Source organism: Aquarana catesbeiana, linkage group LG03, assembly GCF_042186555.1.
Source record: "Aquarana catesbeiana isolate 2022-GZ linkage group LG03, ASM4218655v1, whole genome shotgun sequence".
Lineage (NCBI taxonomy): Eukaryota > Metazoa > Chordata > Amphibia > Anura > Ranidae > Aquarana > Aquarana catesbeiana.
In genome coordinates this window covers 68,705,143-68,725,961 of record NC_133326.1, presented here as the reverse complement: position 1 = coordinate 68,725,961, position 20,819 = coordinate 68,705,143, and the positions used below count along the sequence as shown (strand labels likewise).

The 20,819-nt window shown below is 46.2% G+C and overlaps 1 protein-coding gene across 1 annotated transcript in view; it reads right to left on the bottom strand.

Moving 5' to 3' along the window:
* Positions 1-4,811, bottom strand: part of MYEF2 (myelin expression factor 2) — a 31,307-nt gene extending 26,496 nt beyond the window's left edge. Inside the window, exon 1 of the mRNA XM_073618671.1 lies at positions 4,552-4,811. Within this exon, the coding sequence (XP_073474772.1) occupies positions 4,552-4,676 (125 nt within the window). The 5' untranslated portion in view covers positions 4,677-4,811. The remainder of the gene's footprint in view (positions 1-4,551) is intronic.
* Between the last annotated feature and the right edge of the window lie 16,008 nt (positions 4,812-20,819).

Genomic DNA, 20,819 nt, shown 5'->3' with positions numbered 1-20,819 from the left:
TAAAACAAAGCTTCTAAATACCTAAATTGCTCCGTTCTTGTCGGCCGCTCTCCTCCTCCTAGTGTTGCTTTACATTGGAGGAGAGCGATCACATGACCATCCGTGAAATGTCAGAGCCGTCATGTGACCTGGTCAGTGAAAGAACAGAACTATTGAGGTATTTAGAGATTTTGATTTACAATGAGTGTGACACAGGAGGCGCGGTGTATGAGAAAGGGCTGACACTGCCAGGGATTTATTCTTAACTTGAGTATGCTGGCAGTGCTGTCCCAGGAGACTGGGGGTCTCCTGGGAGTGCAGGCTGGCGGTGTACTGTGCAGAGGGTGAGGGTGGGGGGGCTGTGTACTGCGCACATTTGATTCTAGTTGACTAAAATACCATGACTAAAACTAAAATGCCATTTTAGTCCCAAGACTAAAACTAAATCGAAACTTGCTGCCAAAATTAACACTGCTACAGGCATTATACAGATCTTTTTCAGCCAGCGATTCCCTCACATGTAAAAGCCACCTGAGCGTCTGTTTAGCCACTTGATTGTTTGCCGCTTCCCTGGTCTCTCCTGTGCAATCGGGGAGCCTGAGAATGAGTACACTGGCGGTTTACCATAAAGGTCTTACCATCTGGTCGCCGGCCAGCTCTATGTCCCTCGGAGGCCAGAAGTGATGCCATGACCTCATCAACCTCTGGCAGATGTAAACACTGCCAAGAAGATTGAACCACTTCCAGGCCAAGGCCGTCGTATGACATCCTTGACTTTCAGTGGGAATATCTGAAAGATGCCTGCAGCTACAGGCATCATTCAGATATCCTCTTTTTCAGCCGGCAAATCTGTGCACCGTGAGAACGATCATAGCAGCAGTTCAGATGCTAGATTGTTGTTACAGGCGATGGGAGGGGACTTCCCCCCTCCCTCCAGGGCTTCTGAGGGGTCTCCCATGCCATCAGGGACTTGGAGAAAGAATTGGCTGCAGCTGGATTAAGATCAGTGATTTCCAGTGACCAAGCGGTCACCAGCCATCTCTATGTCCGTCGGAGGCCCGGGCGTGACGTTGACGTCACGTCCGGGCTTGTAAACAAAGCCGCAATCGCGGCTGGAAAGTGTGGGATTGGGAAATTTTTTTTTGATCTCCTGTTTTCCAGCCTGGTGGAGAGATGTGGGGTCTTATTGACCCCTCATCCCTCCATAAAGAAGATTTTTATATGTCAAAGGACTATGAGGATGCTTAAGATAACCTTTGTAATTCACTGAGAAAGACAAGCCGTCAGCTGCAATGGCTGATGGTACTTGTAGTCTACTCACTCACAAGAAACTAAACGCCACAGGGCAGGGGGTGTAAATATTCCATGTGGGGTGTAGATGCTGGAACATGTTACATGCCCTTAAAAACCAGTGGAACATTCAACATGTTCCAAAGGTGACCTTATCCCTTAAAGCTCACCACACACATTCCAATCTGCTTTACATCTACCAATTATTATGTAGTGCAAGAGCCTGCCTGATCATATGGTTCAGGTTTGTCCTCCTATTACACAGTTGTGTTAAAACTGAAGGTGAATGTATCGTCAGCATTAGGCTGACCATACACCGTACAACCCCCTTTACCTTCACCACAACTACATAATGGAGGACAAACCTGAACCATCACTCTGTAGACAATCAGGCAGACCCAAGTACTAAACAGTTAATGGTAGATGCAAAGCTAGGCTCACACTTATATGTGCATTTGCACATCACAGGTACAACAGTCAATCCATCTCAAATCGGCAGATGTACCCACAAGAGACACAGGGAAAAGTCCCCGACCTTTTTTAACCACTTCAATACCGGGCCAATTCTGACACTTTGCTCCTACATGTAAAAATCATCTTTTTTTTGCTAGAAAATTACATAGAACCCCCAAACATTATATATGTTTTTTTAGCAAAGACCCTAGAGAATACAATGGCGGTTGTTGCAACTTTTTATCTCATACAGTATTTGCACAGGAATTTTTCGAACGCGTTTTTTTGGGGAAAAAAAAACTTTTGTGTTAAAAAAAAAAAAAAAAACACAGTAAAGTTAGCCCAATGTTTTTGCATTTTGTGAAAGATGTTACGCCGAGTAAATAGATACCTAACATGTCACGCTTCAAAATTGCACACGCTCGTGGAATGGCGCCAATGTTGGGTACTTAAAAATCCCCATAGGCGACGCTTGAAATTTTTTTACTCGTTACTTGTTTTGAGTAACAGAAGAGGTCTAAGGCCAAAATTATTGCTCTCACTCCAACGTTCGCAGCGATACCTCACATGTATGGTTTGAACACCGTTTTCATATGTGGGCGGGACTTGCGTATGCGTTCGCTTCTGCGTGCGAGCACACGGGGGCAGCGGCGCTTTAAAAATTTTTTTTTTTTTATTGCTAATTATATTTTATTTTTTTTATTTTGACACTTTAAAAAAAAAAATTGATCACTTTTATTCCTATTACAAGGAATGTAAACATCCCTTGTAATAGCAATATGACACGTCAGGTGCTCTTAATAGTGAGATATGGGGTCAATAAGACCTAGTGGTGAGACCCCATATCTCACCACTAGGCTGGGAAGCCTGAAATAAAAAAAAAAAAAAAAAAAAAAGAAAGAAAAAAAAACGATCGCCGCTTCCCAGCCGAAGCGGCACCGTTTTTCGAATGGAGAGGCCGGGCGTGACGTCATAACATCGCGCCCGGCCTCCGACGATCATAGAGACTCCGGGGACCATCTGGTCCGCCGGAAATCTCTATGATCTACATCCGGCGCATCCACTCTCCGCCTCACCGATCGTAACGGTGAGTCGGAGCAAGCACCGGAGGGCGGCGGGAGGGGACGTCCCCTCTTGCCTCCCATAGGAACGATCAAACGGCGGAACGGCCGCTATGATCGTTCCTATGGTGTAGAGATTCGCCGTCTGAAACCGGCAATATCTGAATGATATCTGTAACTACAGGCATCATTCAGATATACCCGCTCAAAGCCCAGGACGTCATATGATGTCCGTGGGCTTGAAGTGGTTAAAAATACTGCATGTACAAAGTGCAGGCATTTTGCCTACAGGTCAGGAATGAATGTGACCTGTGAGGCCTGAGTCGCAGCTGTGTGAATGGACACGCGGAGCCGCGGCTCGGGAACCAGACTGCTTGGGGGCTCCCAGAGCAATCTGTACGGTGACAGGAGGGAGGGCCCAGGAGCGCCGAAGAGGGACCAGAGAAGAGGAGGATCGGGGCTGTTCTGTGCAAAACCAACTGCACAGAAGCAGCAACTTCTGCGATGGGAGGGGACATCCCCCCTCCTGCTGCTTGCTAACGCGTTTTGAAGGTTAAACCACCTTCCTCAGAGGCTGAGGAAGAAGGTTTAACCTTCAAAACACGTTAGCCAGCAGCGGTTCGCATGTCCTCCCCTTTAAGACTTGGAGACTGCCATCAGTTGACAGACTGCTATATACCAAAGATTGTTACAAGCGCGATTTTCTTTCTACCTTTTGCGAGTAGTTTTTATTCACATTTTTTTTTTTTTGTACTAAAGGATAATACACAAGGCTGGTGTGCCCTCTTTTCTTTGTTTTTGTCTATCATTAGGATATCCCTATCCTGGAGGGCAGCAAGGCTGGAAGCTATTGTCCACTCTGATCTTTGGATAACCTAATCAACACACCTGTGTGCAAGAGGATCTACTTTTTCGTTGTTCTGTTCACAGTGCATGCCGGGTTGTGAAGCCAAAGCCGGGCGCCCACGGTTACAATGCCGGCACCGAGGAGAGGAGGGAGAGGAGCTTCATTCCCCCGCATCACTAGACCCTGGGACAGGTGAATGTCCAAAAGGGAAAAAAAAAAAAAAAAGAGGAAGGAGGAGGAGGGGAGGTCAGCAGCTACACTTTTTTGTAGCTGCCGATTTTTAAATGGGTGGAACTTCGCTTTAAGGAGATTGTCAACCTTCTCTTAACACACACTTTACAACCTGATCATACAATCTCCATTGGATCTACCAAGAACTAGGCATTGTAAAGGCCTGCCTGATTGGATATTATTGAATGGGCTGTTTAGGCCGGACTCATTATCTCATTTTGAATCTAAATCAGATTGGACAATCCGATCCCACGTCCTCGCAATCAGATTGGACAATCCGCTCCAGTATTCCCCTCCTATATCCTGCAATCAGATTGGACAATCCACTCCAACATCAATCTGGTTGCCTAGTGTATTGTTGCAAACGATTGCTGTATATTGCATCAGATTGTAGATGTCTGATTTCTACTCCTACAGAAATGAATTACTCAGACAATGTATCGGGCTCTTCTGTGTGGTTGGGAGGGGAGGAGTGATCGGTTGGGGCCTGTAGTGCAGGCGGTGCGGGTTCCCGGGCTGTGTACAGACAATGGCGCCCAGTGCGGCCTGTGAGGATGGCGGGAAGTAAAGCGGCCCCCGAGCTCTCCTCCTCACCGTCCCCGCACACCCGGCTGAGGGAAGATTTCCCGCTCACTGACCCCCTCCCCCGCTCCTTCCAGGGGCCGCCATTTCCCCTCTTCTCACACCTACTTCTTCATGCCGTTGGAATGGCTCTCCTCCGCCATGCTGGCGTCACACTGGTCGTCGCACTCGCTGTTGTTGTCGCTGCCATTGTTGAGGGCGTCCTGGGAATCTTGCTGGTCGATGTCCGCCATGGTTCCGCTGTGATAGGTCTTCCGTTCACTGCCGCCGTCCGCGAGGAAAGAGTTCACAAGGCCGCGACGCCTCTTCTTCACCGGGGGGCGTGATCACAGGGAAGTCTCGCGAGAGCTCAGTCCCCTCCCACCGGCCTGCCCTTCACGCAACTTTATTGTCAGCGGAAGGAGGTGAACACTGAGATGGACAATAGCGTGTGGGTGGGGGAAGGCTTCTTTGTTTCCTCGAGAGCTTGCAGCACCTGGCTGTACAAAGATGGAGAAATGTTCCCTGGTTACAGTGCATTACACATAGTCACATGCTGTATTCATAAAGGCTCCACCTTGTTCACCAGCAAGGTGCCTTACAGAGCAGTCAGGGCCCATCTGTACCAGTCCCACTGAGACAAGGCCATGTACCTCATATACACCAGTCCCACAGAGACAAGGCCATGTACCCCAATATACCAGTCCTACAGAGACAAGGCCATGTACCCCAATATACCAGTCCTACAGAGACAAGGCCATGTACCCCATATATACCAGTCCCACAGAGACAAGGCCATGTACCTCATACACACCAGTCCCACAGAGACAAGGCCATGTACCTCATACACACCAGTCCCACAGAGACAAGGCCATGTACCTCATACACACCAGTCCCACAGAGACAAGGCCATGTACCCCAATATACCAGTCCCACAGAGACAAGGCCATGTACCTCATACACACCAGTCCCACAGAGACAAGGCCATGTACCCCATATATACCAGTCCCACAGAGACAAGGCCATGTACCCCATATATACCAGTCCCACAGAGACAAGGCCATGTACCCCAATATATACCAGTCCCACAGAGACAAGACCATGTACCCCATATATACCAGTCCCACAGAGACAAGACCATGTACCCCATATATACCAGTCCCACAGAGACAAGACCATGTACCCCATATATACCAGTCCCACAGAGACAAGACCATGTGCCCCATATATACCAGTCCCACAGAGACAAGGCCATGTACCCCAATATATACCAGTCCCACAGAGACAAGACCATGTACCCCATATATACCAGTCCCACAGAGACAAGACCATGTACCCCATATATACCAGTCCCACAGAGACAAGGCCATGTACCCCATATATACCAGTCCCACAGAGACAAGGCCATGTACCCCAATATATACCAGTCCCACAGAGACAAGACCATGTACCCCATATATACCAGTCCCACAGAGACAAGACCATGTACCCCATATATACCAGTCCCACAGAGACAAGACCATGTACCCCATATATACCAGTCCCACAGAGACAAGACCATGTGCCCCATATATACCAGTCCCACAGAGACAAGGCCATGTACCCCAATATATACCAGTCCCACAGAGACAAGACCATGTACCCCATATATACCAGTCCCACAGAGACAAGGCCATGTACCCCATATATACCAGTCCCACAGAGACAAGACCATGTACCCCATATATACCAGTCCCACAGAGACAAGGCCATGTACCCCATATATACCAGTCCCACAGAGACAAGACCATGTACCCCAATATATACCAGTCCCACAGAGACAAGGCCATGTACCCCAATATACCAGTCCTACAGAGACAAGACCATGTACCTCATATACACCAGTCCCACAGAGACAAGGCCATGTACCCCATATACACCAGTCCCACAGAGACAAGGCCATGTACCCCATATATACCAGTCCCACAGAGACAAGGCCATGTACCCCATATATACCAGTCCCACAGAGACAAGGCCATGTACCCCATATATACCAGTCCCACAGAGACAAGACCATGTACCCCATATATACCAGTCCCACAGAGACAAGACCATGTACCTCATATATACCAGTCCCACAGAGACAAGACCATGTACCCTATATATACCAGTCCCACAGAGACAAGGCCATGTACCCCATATATACCAGTCCCACAGAGACAAGACCATGTACCTCATATACACCAGTCCCACAGAGACAAGGCCATGTACCCCATATATACCAGTCCCACAGAGACAAGACCATGTACCTCATATATACCAGTCCCACAGAGACAAGGCCATGTACCTCATATACACCAGTCCCACAGAGACAAGGCCATGTACCCCAATATACCAGTCCCACAGAGACATGGCCATGTACCCCATATATACCAGTCCCACAGAGACAAGGCCATGTACCCCATATATACCAGTCCCACAGAGACAAGGCCATGTACCCCATATATACCAGTCCCACAGAGACAAGGCCATGTACCCCATATATACCAGTCCCACAGAGACAAGGCCATGTACCCCATATATACCAGTCCCACAGAGACAAGGCCATGTACCCCATATATACCAGTCCCATAGAGACAAGACCATGTACCTCATATATACCAGTCCCATATGCCTCATGTCACATCATCGGTGTGAGCTGAAACAAAGTAAGCCAGGATACATTTTTCTTGGCGCGTTGTGAGATTCCACACCACATTGCAACGCGCTGCACCGATAAAAGTGGAATTCCAGCCCTTTCACACAGGCACTTCCATGTAGCGGACTCCGCTTGCTCAGTGGGGGAGTGCTTTGCTGATTCCTGCTGAACAGGCGGATGACAGGTCTGTGTCCGCTCCGCTATGCAGAGCAGACCTAGACCTGCTCTCCTCTATCTGGATGGAAACAGACCGCCTGTCCTTTCCAATCTGATCCGCTGTACGAATGGAAAATAGGACCATCATCTGTCTGTTTTTTGCAGGCGGGATTTGATCGGATGGAGGCGGGTGTCAGCAGACACATCCACTCCATAGGAGAGACTGAAGGATCCGATCAGGTCCGCCTGAAAAACTGATAGGTGGACCTGATTGGACAGCCGTGTTTAAGGGCCCTAAAGGGTTAGTTTACCTTTACCAAAAAAACTGCTATGGAGATAAGGGGCATCTGTAGCTAAAACAAACTGTGCAGCTCTGACTCAAGTTGAATAATGGCCTTGCTTTAGATTTAGGCCATTTACATGCCTCCCGTAGCCTGACTGGAATACTTCTGGGATGTTGCTAAGTGAGGCCTAGTCATTACTTCTCACCTCCACCATCACAGGAGTGAGCTCTTCAATGCTGAACTCAGAGCTACTGCATCAGGGGAGAGAAAGAGTATGTGAGGGGGTTTGAATCAGAGAAAGTAAAACAAGATATTTGGGGGGCACACCCTAAAAGATGCACTAAAGATGGTGCAGCCATAAGACCATAGAACAGAGCAAAATATTACAGCGCACACATGAAAAAAGACATTTACCTCCTGCAAGGCTATTTAAAACACCTAAACATTTTCAAAAAATACGGGGATTTAGTCACACCATATTGTTATATGGTGAGTAAGTCTACTTACTGCAATAAAGTACTCCATAGTTAGTGGGTCCTACTAAAGGACTCCACCTATGACACAGGTGGACACTAATAATAATATTATTAGTGTCCACCTATGTCATAGGTGGAGTCCTTTAGTTCTTTCATATAGAGGAGTGTATGGCTCCCATGGTTCAGAGAAGCAGGATCTCCCAGTCTGTGAATAGTGTAGGACCCATTAACTATGGGGTACTTTGTCACAGTAAGTGGGCTTAAGCACCATATAGCAATTTGGTGTGACTAAATCCCCATATTTTTTGAAAATGTCTAGGTGTTTTGAATAAGCCTTGCAGGAGGTAAATGTCTTTTTTGCATGTGTGTGCTGTAATATTTTGTTCTGTTCTATGGACTTATGGCTGCACCATCTTTAATGCATCTTTTAGGGTGTGCCCCCCAAATATCTTGTTTGTCTATTGTAGGGATTCTGACCAAATCCTTTTGGGCTGGAGCACCCCACTCGCTAATCATTGCATCTCATTAGTGTCCACCTGTGTCATAGGTGGAGTCCTTTAGTTCTCCCATATAGAGGAGTGTATTGCTCCCATGGTTCAGAGAAGCAGGATCTCCTGTTCTATGGATAGCATAGGATCCACTAACTATGGGGTACTTTGTTGCAGTAAGTGGGCTTAAGCACCATATAGCAATATGGTGTGACTAAATCCCTGTATTTTTTGAAAATGTTTAGGTGTTTTAAATAGCCTTGCTGGAGGTAAATGTCTTTTTTGCATGTGTGCGCTGTAATATTTTGTTCTGAATCAGCCATAGGCATTGTTAATACTGGGCTATTGAGGCTGGAGCCCCGAATGTGGGCTCAATGGCCCCGAGAGTCAGCAGCGGTGGCGGCCGCATTTTTCCTGCTGTCTAATGCGGCGCCGCCCACTGCAATATTAATGGTGGAGTCATATGCTGCTGTGGTCTGAGGAAAGCTGCAGGAGTTTAGGAGAACGGCGGCGCTCGATTTCCCTTGTATGGAGCCGGCGCGGCAATGCCCCCTGCTGCCTCACGCTGTGTATAATGGGCAGCAGCCAGCGGGAGAAACAGCCGAGGTGGCTGGGAGTGGGACAGAAGAGAAGATAAAGCTATTAAGGTGCTTCTGGGGTCCCTCTCCCCCTCTCCCTCTCCCCCTCCCTCTCTCCCTCTAGTGATTTTCTTGCTTTTCATGGGCATGATGGCTGCATTTGACAGGCACAAAGGCTCTTCATTTGACGGTAGGTCAGTGTGTGGGTCAGTGCACGTTAGGTAGGTAACTCCCCCCGGTGCTGGATTCGGACCTCGGGCTGAAGCCCCTGGTCTTTTTGCAACCTAGCAACGCCCCTGGAATCAGCGAAAGATCTTACTCCTGTGATGGTGGAGGTGAGCAGTGATGACTAGGCCTCACTTAGCAAAGTCCCGGAAGTATTCCAGTCAGGCTTTGGAAGATATGTAAATGGCCTATAGCAACGGCATTATTCATCTTTAGTCAGAGCTGCACAGTTTTGTTTTTATCTAGTCACCCCTGATCTGCATAGGCAGTTTTTTGGTAAAGGTGGATATGACCCTCTAAAACTAAACTAAAAGCATGAAAACTTACCTTTCACCTAACCATCACGTTCCTCACCAGGGTCGGCATCTTAAGGGTGCCGGTTTTCGTCCGTCTTCTTTGGCTGACATAGGATGACATCACTCCTACTCATGCAGGCTCAGTTTACATCACTGGAAAAGACAGCAAGCCCAGGCAGGTGGGTGGATTTTATTGCAGAAGAGACATTACATGTTCTTCTGCAAAAAAAATCCTGCCTGCTTGCTGTTCGTTACAGCAAAACTTTTAGTTCTTCTTTCACCCTAATTAGACTTAATGTCCTCTCCCCCTCCTAACACCTATGCTGACTAACCTGTGCAAGAAAGATCTACATACTTACCTATATTCAGCCCACCCTGGTCAAGTCATGTGATCTGGCTCCCCTGTGTCAGCCAGCAGTGGCTGCAGGGGAGAGGAGGGAGCGGCGACAAGAGATGGGCCGTTGAAGCCTATGGGTGATGTCACCGCTCCAGGCTTTACCCAACGCTCTCTCCTCTCCCCTGCGGCTGGCGCTGGCTGACACAGGGAAGATCATGTCACCAGACCAGAGCAGCCTGAAAATAGGTAAGTATTGTCCATTAGTACTGTCCATTTACATACAGTACCTCCAGAAAGCTGGCTGAAAATCTTCCAGGGATGGCATCATCCCATCCTGTCTTGCTGCTAGGATGTTGCTAAGACACTACCAGCTGTTGCTGCTCATCCCCACCTTCACAGAAGTGAGCTCTCAAACCCCCATGGATGTGTGGGCAACTACTTACTCCCATTACAGCATCTCTGAGCTCAGAGCTACTACGACAGGGAGGAGAGAGCGAGCGAATGCAAAGGGGTTTGAATGGACTGGAAATGTCTTAGCAAAGTCCTAGCAACAAGGCATAATGGGATGATGCCATCTCTGGGAGTTTTTGTCTGGGCTTTGGGAGGTACATAAATGGCCTACTCCTATAGAAAGGACATTATGTAAGGTTTCATTCACAAAGTCTTTTAAGCTTAGATCTGTGCAAAGGTCTGTTGTTGCTAGGACATGGCGTGACCCTGATCTCTGTAAAGAGTCACAGCCACGGCCCTTTAACCATGTGATCGGCTGTGTCCAATCACAGCCGGTCACATGTAAACATGGAAATGCTGGTAATCGGCTCTCATCGCCTCGCAATGGCAAAGTGTGTGGCGAGGAGAGCTGATCAGCGGCATCTGCTCACAGGGGACATCAAAACATGTAATCAGGGCACTGATCATCAGTGCCCTGATTACAATAAAGCGCCACAAGTGCCACCAATCAGTGCCCATTAGTGATGCCAGTCAGTGCTGGCTATCAGTGCTGCCCATCGGTGCCCATCTGCTGCCTATCAATGCCCACCAGTGCTGCCTATCAGTGCCACCTCATCAGCACACATCAGTGAAAGAGAAAAATTACTTATTTAGAAAATTTACTGACAGAAACTAAGAAAACTTTTTTTTTTTCAAAATAAAGAATAAAAAACCAAAAACCCAGCAGTGATTAAATACCACCAAAAGAAAGCTCTATTCTATGTGAAGAAAATGATTAAATAAAATTCACATGGTTACAGTGTAGCATGACCGTGCAATTGTCATACAAAGTGTGCTGAAAGCTGAAAATTTGCCTGGGCAGGAAGGGGGTGAAAATGCCCTATAGGCAAGTGGTTATTATTATTACTATACAGTAAGGGTGCAACGGATCGTCAATGATCCGTGATCCGTACGGATCAACCTCCGCGGATCACGGGTGTCGGCCATAGGAAAGGCCGTGGCTTCGGCCTAGCTCCGGAGCAGCGGCCATCTTGGTACACCCGGCGGTCATTTACCACGTGATCGCTCCGTCAAATGACGGAGCAATCACTTGTAACTAACCAGCGTCATGTCATGACGCCGGTTCCTCTCTCCCCTCTGTGTACTGATCTGTACAGTGGAGGGGAGAGTTCGGATGGCAGCAGTGCCAATACTCTGCAATGCCCTGCCAATACTCTGCAATGCCCTGAGAATACTCTGCAATGCCCTGCCAATACTCTGCCAATACACTGCCAATACTCTTCCATACTCTGCCAATACTCTGCCAATACCCTGCAATACTCTGCCATACCCTGCTAATATATTATTACAGTGGGGGAGATTGTGGATATTACAGTGGGGGAGATTGTGGATATTACAGTGGGGGAGATTGTGGATATTACAGTGGGGGAGATATTTTTTTTGTTGATCCGAAAATGATCCGAACCGTGACTCCTGATCCGAGGAACGATCTGAACCGTGAGTTTTTTGATCCGTTGCACCCCTACTATACAGGATTTATATAGCGCCAACAGTTTACGCAGCTCTTTACAATATAAAAGGGAGACAATAAAGTTATAATACAATAAAATACAAGAGGATTAAGAGGGCCCTGCTCAGAAGAGTTTACAATCTAATAGGGTGGGGCAGGTGGTACAAAAGTTTGTAACTGGGGAATGAGTTGATGGAAATGGTAAAAGATTAGTTGGAGACGTGATAGGTTTCCCTGAAGAGATGAGTTTTCAGGGATCGCCTGAACGTAGCAAGAGTAGGGGATAGCCGGACAGGTTGAGGTAGCAAGTTCCAGAGTATGGGAGAGGCTCTGGAGAAATCCTGGAGATGAGCATGGGAGGAGGAGAGGAGGGAGCTTGAGAGTAGTAGGTCTTGGGAGGAGCAGAGAGGACGGTTTAGTTGATATTTGGAGACAAGATTGGTGATGTAGCTCGGGGCAGAATTGTGAATGTCTTTGTATGTTGTGGTTAGTATTTTGAATTTAATTCACTGGGCGATTGGGAGCCAGTGTAGGGATTGGGGGAGAAGGCTGGCAGACACTAAATGGTGGATAAGCCTGGCAGCAGCATTCATGATAGACCAAAGAGGGGCTAGCCTATGGAGAGGCAGGCCAATGAGAAGGGAGTTGCAATAGTCAAGGCGAGATATAACAAGGGAGTGAATGAGGAACTTGGTGGTTTAATTTGTTAAAAAGGGGCAAAGTTTAGAGATGTTACGGAGGTGAATTCTACAAACTTTTGGCAGCGATTGGATTTGAGGCTGAAAGGACAAGTCAGAGTCTAGAATTACACCTAGTACCCTGGCATGTGGAGAGGGACTGATGGTTGCATTGTTGATTTTGATGGAAATGTCATGGAGGGGGGCACGGGCGGGGCGGGGGGGAATATTAATAAGCTCGGTTTTAGAGAGATTTAGTTTAAGGAAGTGGTGCGACATCCATGCTGATATCTCAGTTAGTAAGTTAGTAATGCGAGAGGAGACTGAAGGAGTGAGGTGAGGAGTAGACAGATAGATTTGGGTGTCATCTGCATATAAGTGGTATTGTAAGCCGTGGGCAGTTATCAAGTGACCAAGGGAGGAGGTGTAGATAGATAAGATAAGGGGTCCAAGAACAGAGCCTTGGGGTTCCCCACAGAAAGGGGCAATGGAGAGGAGGAGACAGAGTTGCAGGTAACACTGAAGGAGCGCTGTGATAGGTAGGCAGAGAACCAGGATAAAGCAGAACCTTGGAGGCCAAGGGAATGGAGTTTATTGAAAAGGAGCAGGTGGTCAACAGTATCAAAGGCCACAGAGAGGTCTAGTTGTAAGAGTATGGAGTAGTGACCATTGGTTTCCGTGGAGTGCTGCGAGCGAAAGCCAGACTGTAAGGGGTCAAGAAGGTTATTTTCACTGAGGTAGGAGCTAAGACGGTTGTAGACCAAGCGTTCTAGAAGGTTAGAAGTGAATGGGAGCAATGAGATGGGTCTTAAGTTGTTCATGTTGGTGGGATCCAGAGAGGACTTAAAGGCTTTTTCGCAGCAGATGCTTTTAGGATGCTTTTCTGTAAAATCATTGTTCTCCAATCACCCGAGTTCACACCACTGCGTTCGGTTCCAGGGTTTTCAAAAAAAAGCACAGCAGCATCCATTTTTTTTGTACCAGAATGCTTGCAAACACACCAGAATACACATAAACACATGGGGGATTCTTAGCATTCTATAGATTTGAGTGAAAAAAAAAAAGGGAAGAATGCACTGGAACGCATTACAAACACATTACAGAGGTGTGGAAATGTACACGTGGAAACGTGCAACAAATGTAAATTTGTGATCTAAATTAGCCCTAAAGCAGTAAAATCAAAAACTAAAATTTTATTATATTACATCTTTTTTTTCTTTTCACCTGGTGAGCTCTGTAAGTTTGTTATCTTTCAACTTCCTTTAAACAGACCAAGCTGTCCAGAAAAAGTGTCAGTTAGAAGGTTGAAACACAACATTTAAAGAGGAACTAAACCCTTCTATCCTTTTCAGCCATGGAAGCTTTCATCTTCTGTTTGATTTACAACTGCCATGGTGCTGCACAATTGATCAGTTATGACTCTAGCCATTTGATGGTTTGGTTGAGAGCACAAGCAAATGTGACAGTTACATTCCCTGTATGCCTGGAAAGTAACTGTTTTTTTTAAACTTATGAAACTTATGAACTTATTTATGAATATTGACAATTAATTTAAAAAGAAAAAAAAAAAAAAAAAGTGTAAATATGTTCTTATGAGATTGTGTTTGGCTAAACCATACTAAAAGTGGAACTGAAAGTGGAGTTCCAGTCATTTTTGTGTTAATTAAAAGTCAGCAGTTACAAAAAGTGTAGCTGCTGCCTTTTAAAAAACACACACTCTCTTGTCCCAGGATGCAGCGATGTGGCCGCCCGAACGATCAATTCTCTCCCTCCCCTCTCCAAGGCAGTCTTAGCGGAAGTGGGAGTAGGTACCTGTCAAAACTAGATACCTGCTCCCCCCCAAAAAAAATGACATGCCAAATGTGGCATAGGAGGGGAGGAGGAGTGCTTAAATTGGAAATTCCCCATTTGGGTGGAGCTCCATTTAAAGGTAAAACTTTTTTTTTATTTTGGATAGAGGTTTAACCCCTGTCCTTTTTTGCCATCTGTGTCCCATTGGGGAGATTTTCCTTCATTTCCTGTTCCATACCCAAAACGGGAAGTGAGAGGAATTCCCTCCAAAAGTGAGGGAAGCTGTGGTTGTCACCAGGATCACCAAGTCTAGTGTTCCCATTGGAAGATTTTCCCTACATTTCTGTTTTTCAATTCTCAATGATAATGGTAAACAGGAAAAAAGAGCAGTTAAATCTCCTTATTGGAGACTTTAACCACTTGACGACCGCCTCACGCCGATGTACGTCGGCAAAGTGGCACGGACAGGCAAAATCACGTACATGTACGTGATTTGCCTTCCGCGGGTGGGGGGTCCGATCGGACCCCCCCCCGGTGCCCGAGGCGGTCGTCTTTAGTCCAGCGGCGATCGGTGATGAGGGGGAGACCATCCGTTCGTGGCCCCCCCCTCGCGATCGCCGCCGGCCAATGAAAACACTCCTTTGCTGCTGTATGCTAAACAGCAGCAAAGGAAGTGATGTCATCTCCCCTCGGGTCGGTATTTTCCGTTCCGGCCCGAGGAGAGAAGACATCTATGTGAGTGCACCAACACACACACACACAGTAGAACATGCCAGGCACACAAAACACCCCGATCCCCCCCCCCCGATCGCCCCCCGATCCCCCCCCAATCACCCCCCCCCCCCTGTCACAAACTGACACCAGCAGTTTTTTTTTTTTTTTTTTTTTTTTTTTTTCTGATTACTGCATAGTGTCAGTTTGTGACATTTACAGTGTTGGGACAGTTAGTATTACCCCCCTTTAGGTCTAGGGTACCCCCCTAACCCCCCCTAATAAAGTTTTAACCCCTTGATCACCCCCTGTCACCAGTGTCACTAAGCGATCATTTTTCTGATCGCTGTATTAGTGACGCTGGTGACGCTAGTTAGTGAGGTAAATATTTAGGTTCGCCGTCAGCGTTTTATAGCGTCAGGGACCCCCATATACTACCTAATAAATGTTTTAACCCCTTGATTGCCCCCTAGTTAACCCTTTCACCACTGATCACCGTATAACCATTACGGATGACGCTGGTTAGTTCGTTTATTTTTTATAGTGTCAGGGCACCCGCCGTTTATTACCGAATAAAGGTTTAGCCCCCTGATCGCCCGGCGGTGATATGCGTCGCCCCAGGCAGCGTCAGATTAGCGCCAGTACCGCTAACACCCACGCACGCAGCATACGCCTCCCTTAGTGGTATAGTATCTGATCGGATCAATATCTGATCCGATCAGATCTATACTAGCGTCCCCAGCAGTTTAGGGTTCCCAAAAACGCAGTGTTAGCGGGATCAGCCCAGATACCTGCTAGCACCTGCGTTTTGTGCCTCCGCCCAGCCCACCTAAGTGCAGTATCGATCGATCACTGTCACTTACAAAACACTAAACGCATAACTGCAGCGTTCGCAGAGTCAGGCCTGATCCCTGCGATCGCTAACAGTTTTTTTGGTAGCATTTTGGTGAACTGGCAAGCACCAGCCCCAGGCGTCAGGTTAGCGCCAGTACCGCTAACACCCACGCACGCACCGTACACCTCCCTTAGTGCTATAGTATCTGAACGCATCAATATCTGATCCGATCAGATCTATACTAGCGTCCCCAGCAGTTTAGGGTTCCCAAAAACGCAGTGTTAGCGGAATCAGCCCAGATACCTGCTAGCACCTGCGTTTTGCCCCTCCGCCCGGCCCAGCCCAGCCCACCCAAGTGCAGTATCGATCGATCACTGACACTTACAAAACACTAAACGCATAACTGCAGCGTTCGCAGAGTCAGGCCTGATCCCTGCGATCGCTAACAGTTTTTTTTGTAGCGTTTTGGTGAACTGGCAAGCACCAGCCCCAGGCAGCGTCAGATTAGCGCCAGTACCGCTAACACCCACGCACGCACCGTACACCTCCCTTAGTGGTATAGTATCTGATCGCATCAATATCTGATCCGATCAGATCTATACTAGCGTCACCAGCAGTTTAGGGTTCCCAAAAACGCAGTGTTAGCGGGATCAGCCCAGATACCTGCTAGCACCTGCGTTTTGCCCCTCCGCCCGGCCCGGCCCAGCCCACCCAAGTGCAGTATCGATCGATCACTGACACTTACAAAACACTAAACGCATAACTGCAGCGTTCACAGAGTCAGGCCTGATCCCTGCGATCGCTAACAGTTTTTTGGTAGCGTTTTGGTGAACTGGCAAGCGCCAGCGGCCTAGTACACCCCGGTCGTAGTCAAACCAGCACTGCAGTAACACGTGGTGACGTGGCGAGTCCCATAAGTGCAGTTGAAGCTGGTGAGGTGGCAAGCACAAGTAGTGTCCCGCTGCCACCAAAAAGACAAACACAGGCCCATCGTGCCCATAGTGCCCTTCCTGCTGCATTCGCCAATCCTAATTGGGAACCCACCACTTCTGCAGCGCCCGTACTTCCCCCATTCACATCCCCAACCAAATGCAGTCGGCTGCATGAGAGGCATTTTTATGTCCTCCCGAGTACCCCTACCCAACGAACCCCCCAAAAAAGATGTCGTGTCTGCAGTAAGAGCGCGGATATAGGCGTGACACCCGCTATTATTGTCCCTCCTGTCCTGACAATCCTGGTCTTTGCATTGGTGAATGTTTTGAACGCTACCATTCACTAGTTGAGTATTAGCGTAGGGTACAGCATTGCACAGACTAGGCACGCTTTCACAGGGTCTCCCAAGATGCCATCGCATTTTGAGAGACCCGAACCTGGAACCGGTTACCGTTATAAAAGTTAGTTACAAAAAAAGTGTAAAAAAAAAAAAAATATGAAATAAAAAAAAATAGTTGTTGTTTTATTGTTCTCTCTCTCTCTATTCTCTCTCTCTATTGTTCTGCTCTTTTTTACTGTATTCTATTCTGCAATGTTTTATTGTTATTGTTATTGTTATTATGTTTTATCATGTTTGTTTTTCAGGTGTGTAATTATTTATACTTTACTGTTTACTGTGCTTTATTGTTAACCATTGTTAACCATTTTTTTGTCTTCAGGTACGCCATTCACGACTTTGAGTGGTTATACCAGAATGATGCCTGCAGGTTTAGGTATCATCTTGGTATCATTCTTTTCAGCCAGCGGTCGGCTTTCATGTAAAAGCAATCCTAGCGGCTAATTAGCCTCTAGACTGCTTTTACAAGCCGTGGGAGGGAATGCCCCCCCCCCCCCCACCGTCTTCCGTGTTTTTCTCTGGCTCTCCTGTCTCAACAGGGAACCTGAGAATGCAGCCGGTGATTCAGCCAGCTGACCATAGAGCTGATCAGAGACCAGAGTGGCTCCAAACATCTCTATGGCCTAAGAAACCGGAAGCTACGAGTATTTCATGACTTAGATTTCGCCGGATGTAAATAGCGCCATTGGGAAATTGGGGAAGCATTTTATCACACCGATCTTGGTGTGGTCAGATGCTTTGAGGGCAGAGGAGAGATCTAGGGTCTAATAGACCACAATTTTTTCAAAAAAGAGTACCTGTCACTACCTATTGCTATCATAGGGGATATTTACATTCCCCGAGATAACAATAAAAATGATTAAAAAAAAAAAATATGAAAGGAACAGTTTAAAAGTAAGATTAAAAAAGCAAAAAAATAATAAAGAAAAAAAAAAAAAAAAAAAAAACACCCCTGTCGCCCCCTGCTCTCGCGCTAAGGCGAACGCAAGCGGCGGTCTGTCGTCAAACATAAACAGCAATTGCACCATGCATGTGAGGTATCACCGCGAAGGCCAGATCGAGTGCAGTAATTTTTCCAGTAGACCTCCTCTGTAAATCTAAAGTGGTAACCTGTAAAGGCTTTTGAAGGCTTTTAAACATGTATTTATTTTGTTGCCACTGCACGTTTGTGCGCAATTTTAAAGCATGTCATGTTTGGTATCCATGTACTCGGCCTAAGATCATCTTTTTTATTTCATCAAACATTTGGGCAATATAGTGTGTTTTAGTGCATTAAAATTTTAAAAAGTGTGTTTTTTCCCCAAAAAATGCGTTTGAAAAATCGCTGCGCAATTACTGTGTGAAAAAAAAAAATGAAACACCCACCATTTTAATCTGTAGGGCATTTGCTTTAAAAAAATATATAATGTTTGGGGGTTCAAAGTAATTTTTTTGCAAAAAAAAAAAACTTTTTCATGTAAACAATAAGTGTCAGAAAGGGCTTTGTCTTCAAGTGGTTAGAAGAGTGGGTGATGTGTGACATAAGCTTCTAAATGTTGTGCATAAAATGCCAGGACAGTTCAAAACCCCCCCAAATGACCCCATTTTGGAAAGTAGACACCCCAAGCTATTTGCTGAGAGGCATGTCGAGTCCATGGAATATTTTATATTGCGACACAAGTTGCGGGAAAGAGACAAATTTTTTTTTTTTTTTTTTTTTTTTGCACAAAGTTGTCACTAAATGATATATTGCTCAAACATGCCATGGAAATATGTGAAATTACACCCCAAAATACATTCTGCTGCTTCTCCTGAGTACGGGGATACCACATGTGTGAGACTTTTTGGGAGCCTAGCCGCGTACGGGACCCCGAAAACCAAGCACCGCCTTCAGGCTTTCTAAGGGCGTGAATTTTTGATTTCACTCTTCACTGCCTATCACAGTTTCGGAGGCCATGGAATGCCCAGGTGGCACAAAACCCCCCCAAATGACCCCATTTTGGAAAGTAGACACCCCAAGCTATTTGCTGAGAGGTATAGTGAGTATTTTGCAGACCTCACTTTTTGTCACAAAGTTTTGAAAATTGAAAAAAGAAAAAAAAAAATGTTTTTTCTTGTCTTTCTTCATTTTCAAAAACAAATGAGAGCTGCAAAATACTCACCATGCCTTTCAGCAAATAGCTTGGGGTGTCTACTTTCCAAAATGGGGTCATTTGGGGGGGGTTTGTGCCACCTGGGCATTCCATGGCCTCCGAAACTGTGATAGGCAGTAAAGAGTGAAATCAAAAATTTTCACCCTTAGAAATCCTGAAGGCAGTGATTGGTTTTCGGGGTCCAGTACGCGGCTAGGCTCCCAAAAAGTCCCACACATGTGGTATCCCCATACTCAGGAGAAGCAGCTAAATGTATTTTGGGGTGCAATTCCACATATGCCCATGGCCTGTGTGAGCAATATATCATTTAGTGACAACTTTATGAAAAAAAAAAAAAAAAAAAAAAAAAAAGTGTCACTTTCCCGCAACTTGTGTCAAAATATAAAATATTCCATGGACTCAATATGCCTCTCAGCAAATAGCTTGGGGTGTCTACTTTCCAAAATGGGGTCATTTTGGGGGGTTTTGTGCCACCTGGGCATTCCATGGCCTCCGAAACTGTGATAGGCAGTGAAGAGTGAAAGCAAAAATTTACACCCTTAGAAATCCTGAAGGCGGTGATTGGTTTTCGGGGCCCCGTACGCGGCTAGGCTCCCAAAAAGTCCCACACATGTGGTATCCCCATACTCAGGAGAAGCAGCTAAATGTATTTTGGGGTGCAATTCCACATAGGCCCATGGCCTGTGTGAGCAATATATCATTTAGTGACGACTTTTTGTAAATATTTTTTTTTTTTTTTTTTTTTGTCATTTTTCAATCACTTGGGACAAAAAAAATAAATATTCAATGGGTTCAACATGCCTCTCAGCAATTTCCTTGGGGTGTCTACTTTCCAAAATGGGGTCATTTGGGGGGGTTTTGTACTGCCCTGCCATTTTAGCACCTCAAGAAATGACATAGGCAGTCATAAACTAAAAGCTGTGTAAATTCCAGAAAATGTACCCTAGTTTGTAGACGCTATAACTTTTGCGCAAACCAATAAATATACGCTTATTGACATTTTTTTTACCAAAGACATGTGGCCGAATACATTTTGGCCTAAATGTATGACTAAAATTTAGTTTATTGGATTTTTTTTATAACAAAAAGTAGAAAATATCATTTTTTTTCAAAATTTTCGGTCTTTTTCCGTTTATAGCGCAAAAAATAAAAACCGCAGAGGTGATCAAATACCATCAAAAGAAAGCTCTATTTGTGGGAAGAAAAGGACGCAAATTTCGTTTGGGTACAGCATTGCATGACCGCGCAATTAGCAGTTAAAGCGACGCAGTGCCAAATTGGAAAAAGACCTCTGGTCCTTAGGCAGCATAATGGTCCGGGGCTCAAGTGGTTAAAGAGCAGGTTCACTCTGGAAAAAAAAAAATTAAAAGTCAGCAGCTACAATTCCTGTAGCTGCTGACTTTTATTAAACAGACACTTACCTGTCCAGGGATCCAGCTTTGTC